Source organism: Patiria miniata, unplaced genomic scaffold (assembly GCF_015706575.1).
Source record: "Patiria miniata isolate m_02_andy unplaced genomic scaffold, ASM1570657v1 HiC_scaffold_1, whole genome shotgun sequence".
NCBI lineage: Eukaryota > Metazoa > Echinodermata > Asteroidea > Valvatida > Asterinidae > Patiria > Patiria miniata.
The window spans coordinates 1,606,270-1,617,049 of NW_024037047.1; the positions used below are offsets into that span (position 1 = coordinate 1,606,270).

General features: G+C 41.9%; 1 protein-coding gene across 1 annotated transcript; it reads right to left on the reverse strand.

Moving 5' to 3' along the window:
* Positions 1 to 784: 784 nt before the first annotated feature.
* Positions 785 to 4,560, reverse strand: LOC119724851 (G-protein coupled receptor moody-like). Its single transcript, XM_038196164.1, has 3 exons — positions 4,464 to 4,560; positions 4,066 to 4,144; positions 785 to 1,952 (listed from the first exon to the last, which is right to left on the reverse strand). Exons 1-3 carry the CDS (start codon positions 4,558 to 4,560, stop codon positions 785 to 787), a joined length of 1,344 nt encoding a protein of 447 aa, XP_038052092.1.
* Between the last annotated feature and the right edge of the window lie 6,220 nt (positions 4,561 to 10,780).

The window sequence follows — 10,780 nt, forward strand, 5'->3', positions numbered from 1 at the left end:
GACGTAGTGCGTGGAAGAAGATTTGTCTTGGAGAAAAAGATTTATAGAAGATACTGCAAACATTTGACACAACCCGTTTGACAATTGGCGTGAACCGTGGAAAAAATACATTTATTAGACAAAGGTAAGTTGTTTCAGACAGTATGCTCTGCCCGTCGTCACGAGACAGTCTCCTGGCGATAGTCTTCTGATGTAGGGCACAGCATACAGTCCGAACAGTTGAGTACTTTCCCATTCTTTTCAGAAGCACACGTACTCCCAACTGAGAGATTTTGCCACATTTTGCCACAACTTAACTTGTTATTACCAATTCACCATGAAATCCTTTAAATCTCATCTGTACTAAGAGCAATTCATTTAGCACTCCCGCAATTTTATAAAATTAATGATACATGCAACAAAATAATCTACAAATAACAGGATAACGGGTCACTAAATTGCAAAATACAAGGTTATAAGCAAATTAATCCCGATGAATTAATCCAGTAATATCCTCAAAATAATGGTAAGACTAAGTGTTGATTATACATGCACTTTATCAGGCATTGCCGGTAATTGATTATACAGAGGCCAATAAGGACAAGTAGTGACAAGTCCCAGTAATTGCTAAAGGAAACAAAAGTTGCTAAACAGCCGTCATTATATGCAGCTTAAATGTCATAAAAGAACATTTTGTTGGGTATTACTTGGCACACTATAGTATGTACTTTGCTTAGGCCTAAATAGCGCCATTTATTTACTGAGCGAGGTGTTTACAAAGTAAGCAGAGATTGTTCTCAAATTGTCAAGTGTTCTCTCTCTGGCGTATTGAGAGGATCGCTTGAAGTGTCTCAGACGGCTGTGGTATTTTCTTCCACTTACACCACAACATCGGCCGGAGTACCTTCTTAAACTGGGGGTGTTTGACTCCATAAATGATGGGATTAACACAACTGTTGCAGATCAAGATGGTAGCGCCGTACAGAGCGAGCACATCACTGTTAGCAAAGAAGAGTGAGATGTAGTACGGCGAGATGCAGAGTGTGAACGCGCAGAAGACCCAGAAGAGGTTCTTGGTAATCTGGAGCTGCTGACGGCTGATTTTGCGCTTTCTTGCGGCACCTTTACGCTCCTCGCGTTCCTCGAGAATCTCAGCTGAAGTACCGGTAGTTGATATGGATGTCATACTGGTTGCATTGGGCTGTACGGCATCAGTGGCTGTGTCCTTGTTATGTGTCTTGGAGAGTTGTTTGCTGAAGTGTCGCCTGACATGGATATAGATGACGAGATAGCTGACGACGACAGTGGTCATAGGGATCGGGTAGAATCCGATGGTTTGGGCCAGGTTGTAGTCATCAGCACGAGGATGTAAGTCATCATCTGTACAGGTATCGTCTCTGAGATCAAGACCTAAGCTCCCCACACCGATAGTGAGTGGAAAGATGATAACGAAGATCGGGATGAGCCAGGATAGAGCTACAATGCATGCCATCTTGCGAGGTGAGAAGATGCGATTGTAGGTGGCCAATGGGCAAGTTATCTTGACAAGACGATTCAATGCAATGAAAGCCAGGTTGTACAGGCTAACTCCTAGACCGGTGTGCCACATGAACGCCGCTATTTGGCACGGGATCTCGCTAGCCAGAGGCCAGGTACCATTACTCAGCAAGGCCACGCTTGACCAAGGCAGAGACAAGCAAGTCCATAGATCAGCCACACTCAGGTTGACCACCAGGACATTAGTAGTCGTCCGGACGTGCTTACTGAGAATCGCAGCTAGAATAACCATAGTGTTGCCTGTTATACCCAAAACAGCTACGATGACCCACGCGCAGGCTGCAAACACCAAAACGCCGTACGGGTGAAGTTCAGAAGTTGGCTCACTGGTGGAAGTAGTGGTTACATTTTGATCTTCAAAATTCTGAGCCATGGTGGAGTTCAAATGATCGGGGTTTGGTAAAGTGTTACAGACACTGGGCAGTCAGTCTTAGGCCTACTGTTTCACCAGTCGTACGTTATAATGCCGTCGACAACAGAACGAACTGTTTGGGGCAAACCAAGTACGGAAATACAAGTCCATGCCAAAACCAATTCAGACTTGGCCTGAAGCTGTCTGGTCATACCACAGTCTAGTCATTAAGATATGTACAGTTTGTCACACTGAACGAGAAAACCATCCAGGAAATAAGTGTTGCCGGTCACGACAGCCAGCATTTCAAAACAAAACAAATAGAACCGTGTAGGCGTCGCAAATTTTATTCCGAGTGTAGGCCTATTTATTATTTTTTTTATTGCCGCATATTTCTCGCTATTAATGTAATATATCGTGTCCCGTAAATTCGTTATTATCATTAACTATCCACTTGAAAAGGTAAACCAAACATGATTAAAACGATCAACGTCAGACACAAATCAACATATTATTGGAATTTCCCTTATTTCCCATCATTGGTTAACAAACACACAAAATGTAAGGGTATTTGCTATAGTAAAATGGCAGTTTACCTAATGTGCACAAAGCCCCGAAACCGATCCGGCCGCTAATGCAATGACATGCAATTACATAGTTGATAATTGGAAAACTAAAACTTACTTCCTCTTTTAAGTTCTCCCTAATAATCGGCCAAAGTCCACGTCGTCTAATTGTTGTCGAACAATTGTTTTAGGCTTAATTGCTGTATTTCAAACAGCTTTGTCAACAGAGCTGGGCACAGAAACCTCTTAGTCGAAATGAGTTTCTTGCTAAATTTTCAAACGTTCTCCTCACCTCAAAAGTTCCAGTTTCAGTTTGGTAGTCGTAGATACAGGGGAAAAAACCGGAAACTTGCAGTGCGAATCAATGAGGACCCCTCCAATCCCACCCTATATAGTCTGATTCCAATATCACCCGTTGTCCATCCAACGCAGCTTTCTCCGTATCCAACGTCTGATATCATCTGAGCAATGCAGATTATATGCGACTCCGCGCCCCAGCCAATCGGAGTCGATTTTTAAAACTGTGACGTATTTCGAGCAGAAATAATGGACTAAGTTGTTGATTGCAGGGACTTTTCGACCAGGGGGTGGGCTATTGAATCATCCCCCACTTCTTCGTGATGCGAAAACTAAAATGGGGATTTCGATGTATTTTAGAACATCCCGATAACCAACATGTTTTCAATCACACTAAAAAGGAGAGACAAAAAAACAAAAGCTTTTAAAATACGCCGTTTTAACGTAAGCGCCAGTATACATATTGATATACATCTATATCCTGAAAATATAACACATACTAGTGCAATTGGTGTCCATTCCCCCCCCCCCCCCATTCGCTTTTCAAATTGCCACGGCCAGGCAATTTTTTTTAGGATTTTGGTCATCCCTCATCCCCTCCACTAGCCGGCACAGATTTACGCCACTGGATGATTGGTCAATTTTACTGATTTTTTTTGTAATATAACAACCGTACGGGTTACAGACAACCCAATACATGGAGGGCGCCCGCCGAATGGTCAGAATCTCAAGGTCAAGATGACGGTCAAATTTTGGATAATTACTGACCTAATCGGCTCGCGTAGACTTCCGTAGACTTGAAGACAAGTCGTTAGAAATTTGTATTTTGTCTATACTCGCTGTGTATCATGTTTACATTAATTCCTAGCCTCTGCATGTCCAACGACTTGACAAGTAATACATTTGGACGGTTATTCACTCATGCGCACAGCGAATTGCATACACACTACGTTTTCATAGAGATGGCCAAATGACAACCAATCAGAGTTATCCATTCAATTTGTAGGGAGTTAAGGTGTAGTTGAAAGATGACATGTTACCTCAAGATGCAGCCCATCAGCTTATGCTCCGCGGAACACCAGAGACTAATGCATCTACGGTCAATCCGTATCTGTCTGTGTCAGCCGTATGTCAAATCCTCACTTGATACATGTAATGACACTGCTGCTCGTAAACTTTGCCTCTCCCCAATGCACTTATTCGGTCAAGACACTGCAGGATCGGTACCTACATCTCCGTGACTGGCCACTGCTTCCGGTTGATAAAGCTTGAGCTATGGGCTCAGATCACGTCGACCTCATCTCTCAAGATCACTTATTTGGTTCGGCCCTATCGGGGCGCCGGTAGCCAATCTTATAAAGTTGGGTTGGATTCTCCGTGGATCGGCTAGCATCTGAAATCAGAAGGGTGGTAATAAAGTTGCTTTAGACATCCGACCTGATGAGACACGTTGAGAAACTTGTAAGTTGAATTGGTTCCATGTATCGACGAGAATAATGCTGTTCGCTCTTAGCATGATCAACAACCAGTGCAACTCCGGGAAGAAAAGACAACCGTTTACATAAGTGAGGATTTTGCGTTTTGTTACATCCCTCTTAGGAACTGATGACACCAAGTTTCATGCTTCAAAGGAAGCTGTTCTTCCGACCCTGGGTAGTTTCAGAAATGCGCCTGTCAACATAATCTCAGCTTACCATGGCAGAAAAACATACCGAACTGATGCAGAAGCTCGTAGATGTCACGTCCAAATTCTAGCAGCAGAAGATTCCGCAGGGGAACCTTGGTGTACTGCTGCGTTTCCGGCAACATACCCTACGCCGTAGCAGATCTCTCTCGTGTAGCACATTTAGAGGGGTGTGATCTTTTGGTAAAACGATGACTCAGAATCTGTTTATTTGATTAAAAGTTTGCCTAAAGGTTGGGTATGATGGGCAACACATGCCTGTTGGATATTTAGAGAAATTGAAGCGTTCATCAGCGTCGATAAACTTTGGTTAAACGCAGCAAAAAAATCTACTATTATACTGAAGTCACGGGTCAGTCGTGGGGGGGGGGGGGGGAACCACTGCCACTCCCAGATAGGGTCCAACCTTGAATGCTTATAATTCTGCCTACGAATAAGAAATAGCGCCCTCTTTCAGTATCTCATCTCCACCCAAAAAAATATTTTACCGCTTTTTCTGCATGTGGACCACGCTGAAGCATTTTTCATTATTAAACGATTTGTTTCTTTCTTTTTGTCCACCTACCTGTCCCCTCTTCCCATCCAACTTAATCGCAGCCAGTGAAATCCATTTTCGTTTTGCACTTTTGTTTTCAAAATGAAACCTAGTTTCTGATGAATGAACATTGTATGTACCCAGCATCAAATTAGGAAAGCGCCCTCTTGTTTTATGATTTGGTGGTATTTTATCTATTCACGCTGCGTAATTGTTATTCCGGGGATAGTTAGGGCCAAATCATCAATAATTCAGTACTTTCGATAATGAATAATGTTTATTCATGAGAGCAGAACAATGACATGAACAACATTGATTTTATTTAGTCAACAAGTTACATTAAAGCCATTTTAAGAACGGTTGTCGTCTAGCTATCACACGGCAGCCTATAGTGGATAGCGAGATGAGCTATGACAAAAAGATCCCTGGTTCGAATGCACGTCGTCGATGCTCATTTTCATCGACTCTTTTCCTTCTTCAAACTTATCGTTGTGATAATATGAATTTAAAGGGCAAAGAGAACAAAAGGCTATGTCTTGCAATGATTCAAAGGAAAACCGAATTATTCATGACATTGCCCCTAGCAGTCCTGGGGGAAAAAAACTAACGCATCCAGCCTCAGATTCAAATAACGCCTTATTGTGGTATGGTCTGGTGACGTTCATCAAAAGCAGGAGTTGTTATAAAATTCCCCAAAGTTAACTCTATGTTTTCAATGAGATATCCGTCAAGGTTGAGATCACGCGTAGCTAAAATTACATGGGATCGTAAAATTCAAAACATGTTTATTGCACCAATACATTATCACAAATTACTGCACAAATGTACAAGACTGAAACTTCGTAGTTTTCTCCCAAGACTGGATTTTGGAGTTTGTTCCCATGCGTTAAAAGTTTGATTTCGCCACGGCGCTAGAAGTAGCTCTCCGTATAATAAATCAAGCCCAGTCTGATGGAATAACATTGACACTGGACCCATTGACACTGGATCCATTGACGACTGGACTCTGGACAACTTAAATTCTTGTTCAAATACACATTGTCAAGGGGTGCATGACTATGTTCCCCAATACCGATGTTCCCTTTTACCGATGTTCCCAAAGTCCTTACCACAATTATTACCCTAACCCAAACCCTAACCCTCACCCTCATCCTAAGGATTTCGGGGAACATCGGTATTGGGGAACATAGGTATTGGGGAACATCGGGTAGACTCCTTGTCAAGAGCTCTCAGGATATGTGTAATGGGCAGTGGATATTTGTGCACAAGTCCATTACTTGTGCACAAGGTGGACTCTGTGATGTCTAGCAGATTTTCGCAAAAAGTGAAAAACGGATTATATTTTTGTGTGTGTAAACGAACTCTTCATATACACAGTCAAAGAGAAATATGAATTTTAACACATTAGTCCTCAGTAAATTAAAATAATTTTTGTAATAAGCGAGTCAGTTGAATATCTGTCCAGGAATGTTTAAAAGAAAAGGAAAATTTCTCAAGTCTTTAGTCATTTATTGATAAAACCCTTTGGGTATCGGCCCTTTACACACAATGAGTAATAATGTGAATCCAGGTGAGTTGTGAAACATTACAAACTTACAGCAGAATCAACATCGCAAACCCATGCAAATCGGTTAATTTCACATCAAATCATGCATAGTTGTTAACACAGGCGAGGATCCAGCGGGGGGGGGGGGGGGGGGGTGGTCAACCCCCAGCTCTGTAAAAAAAAAATCATAGAAATTCCTAACAAAATAATGCAACCCCCCCCCTCCTGCGACTGCAAAATAATATCCGCCTGTCCACACAATACGGACAGAGCCAGCTTGGTTAGAGTGTATTTGTACACTATTCTGTAATACAGTGTGAATAATCGTCGGATTTGAAAAGCACCCCTATTGAAATTATGGTATGAGCCCCCTCCCTCCCCCCACACACACTAACACCTTTTGATTTTACTGAGGCCAAGTGTCTGGAATAAAAAACCCTGTCTACATTTCACTGATTTTTGCTGATTAACCCCCCCGCCCTACACACATTCCTCGATCCCCCCTGTAACACAATGTACCTCTGTGTCACCTTGCATTTCCAAATGAACGCCAATATCCTAATGACTAAACGGGACTATATTGTATCAATTCTCAAGTTACAAGTGAAGCGGTCGACCTGATGGCACTCAGCATTGCCACTCTTGAAATTTGGAAATCTCAGGATGACCGCAGTACATTCCCAGATAATCCCAAGACATTCAGATTACATGATTTAAGGCAATCTTACCCAGTTCGATTAGAAAAGCAGCACAAAACACCCAATTGTCGAGAGGCGGTTGTCCTCATAATGCATACGTATATAAACAATAAGTAATTGTGACATTTTTCTCAATGTTATAAAAATAAATCAATATTGAGCTTATAAAGTGCAAGAATATATTTTTTTGAGTATGCGTAATCCTTTAGAGGGGCCTCGTAGCCGAGAAGTTAGAATGTGAAGCTACGGAGTGGAAGGTTGGCGGTTCGAATCCTATTCGGACCAAAAACTGGAAAACTCTCTCTGACGACCCAACAGTAAAATGGGTACCTGATTCGTTCAGGGAAAGTAAGACAGCGAGAGGAGAGGACTGGGCCCCGCCACTCATATGCCGCGCCCTAGACACAGTGGACCTCTAACATCCTACGGCCAGTAATGGCTATGGGATCTTTACCTTTTTACCAATCCTTACAGTTCCTTAATTGCATTTTTGGCTTAAAAACTTTAAGCCATATTCATTGTTCCTGCATGAAGAATACACATTCTGGCAAGCATCTGCATAAAGACTGGCTCGATGTATTTTCCAGGGACACATCCTAACACTAGCTCCCCACTTAATACATCCACACTTCATATTGAATAAAAGGTTCATATTGAATAAATATTCCCAAGTTCGCAAGCTTAAACCCAAATTCCTAAGATCTTGGGGAAAAATCCCAGCCTCACAACTTTACCAAGATAGTCTCATCACCTGTGACCTGTCCATATAGCCAGAGCTTGGTATCACCTGATACCACACACAGTGCTGGGGGGGGGGGTAGAGTGCATAAAAAAAACTAAAACGAAACTCAAATCTAAAATTGGACTGAATTACTCTGTTATCTCTTTGAATCGCCGAGAAGATGAGCCTGTGTGGAACAGACTTACGTCGCAATCAAATCATTATCAAGATAATTGTTGTTGGTGTGCGTAAACAAGTCAATTAACCAGGAGAAACTCCAAAATATTGGAGTCAAGTATCAGATAATTGATGTAGATGTTTAGTTTCAGATAATCAGCTAATATCTATTTTGTGATAAATTTAAGGCATTGTGAAATCCATGAATAGCAATCGTACGTATTCAATCATCACAATGTGAAAGAGCACATGTAGTTTTGAGAAAAGGGGGTTCATCTTAACCTGCAAAAAAAAAATCAATACGAAAGGTTAAAACTGTTTTAAACCTAATTCCCAAGAACGGTGGGTTGTGAGGATTTGTTTCAAGTCAACCTCGTTTCCATGGTATCGAGCAGTATACGCTCGCACTGGCTGCTCTCTCCCCCAGCATGCACTAGGAGTCAAATGGCCCGGTAGCTCTATAATACTACTCCGCGAGTCGATATTTGTTTTGTACGGGATGTGCATTTAGTGGTCAGACAGAAGCAATTCCTTGTGGTGTCAAAATAGAAAACACACGAGTCTGTCTAAGCTCAAATACGGTGATAATACCTATCGAAAATTTAGGGTTACTGCACTAAACTTGAGAGAGAGGGAGAGAGATTTTGAGGTGGATTTTTAACTCATTCAGAATTAACATTGAAACACGCAATACAATTATGGCTGATTTGAAAGGTTCTGGCGTCAAAGTTTGGGACATAACCTCAGGGGGTCTGAGCGGACGTTTTATTAGTCTGGTTCCGTGACCTGACGTTCACATTACGTCTTGCTTGGTTGCCTTTATTAGCTAACCCGTGTACTCTCACTAACCTAGTGTTGTTTAATAATCCTGACGGCATAATCTGTTCCCTGAGTAGGGTCGGTGAAGAATTTACGTAACACGGATGCGTTTTTTTTCATACAGAGAAGCTGACAAATATGGCAGCCGGACGGTGGGAAATTTGGCAAATATCAAGTGTACCAAAAGGTCAATGTTATTCAAAAGATCATAATTTATTCATGTCATTGTAGCTTCAGAGATTATTGTCTATCCCGACAATGTTAAGTTTTTGTTTTACAAATGACGGAAAAGCAATCGAGCTAAGTTACAATTAGTTTGAAATCGGCGGTTTACACGGCTGCGGTTTTTTTCACCGCGCCGTGTGAAGCGCCGACCATTAGGCAAAAAAAAAAGTCTCCGGTTTCTAGTATGGAGCTTGCCCCAAAAGTGGTGCGGCGACGCGGCTTTTTTTTTTTTTTTTACCTGTTTTTTTTTTTTTTGGGGCTTCAAATGTCGGCTGATGACTGCAAATGGTGCCCGACTAAACTTAGTGCAAATATATGGGAGTCCAGAGAGGCCACATAAAGCTTATTCTCGATCATAACCCCATCTAAAAACACGTTAAAATTGTGCAGCAGCAGGATTCCAGTCGAACCAGTGAGTTTGGCGGTTTTGAGACATCATCTTGTATTGAAAAAAAAAACACTTTTTCATTTTGCCGACGCGCATGGCTACGGCAACGCGCGCGCATACCAGAAACCGGAGACTTTTTTGTTTTGGCCTTAGGAATGGTGCGGATACGGGAATCGTATCCGGGTCGGGAACAAAGTGGTCTGTTAAATCACTCTTTTGTGTGTGTGATAATTACAACAGTATATCTTCATCTCATTATTGTTTTTATTTGAGATGCACATTGCTGATTATGTGCCCAATAAAATAACTATACGAAATGCTGACTGAACATGAGATATTTTTCCGAGTCGCTTACGTATCAGTACCCGTACTGTTTCTATTATCGACTATCCATTACCATTTAGCTCTCAGCAATAAAATAAGAGTATTGCCTCGGCCCGATGCCTTTGCTAAGCCTGTACGTAGTTCAGCAATTCACTCTAATTTTAAGAAAGCCTTGTGTAGATTGACTCCTCCTTTCTTGTAGAGTTGTCTGGATCTGGATATCGTGTCGGTTGCTTCCTTTACAGATGCACGAGACTGTAGCCCGTTATGCCCGTAAAATTCATGTAGTTGGAAATTGGTGACCTCACCTCCCAACTCCAAGGCATCATCCTGTGCGAGTTGCGTGAGAGCAAAGTTGGAACCATCTTCTCTTCAGGTCCTAGTCGATGTGACAACCTTGTGGACAACGATCTTACTGTGTGTTCCTCTCTGTTCATATTGTTCTTCCTTCAGAGTGTAGACATGTACACATGAGAATACCATTCACAAAAAAAAATGTTCGAAAGATTGGGATCGAAGGTCTCATTTTGTTCCAGTCGGAAAAGGTACGTCTCCACATCACGATCATCTGGTAATTAAGAGAGAATTATTATGTTTGCTCTCTCGTCTTTAGATTGTTAAAGTTACGGTTCTTCTCCATTGATTTTCCGGAATAAAAAAATCTGACAGCCGTCTAAGGCCATCGTCGTCCTTCGGTAATGAATCCAAACTGTCTCAAAATAGATTGGACACAACGACGAGATCCCCGTATTGTTTGTCAAGAGCCATCTTCACTTCTTTTAATGAATATTTTATCGTTGATAAGAGAGCATCCTCGTACCAAGCGAATTTGCATTCACACCACGATGCTCAATGATCATGTCATAGCCTTGTTTCTAGGTGATGTACATCACGGAGACACAAAAGAAGAGG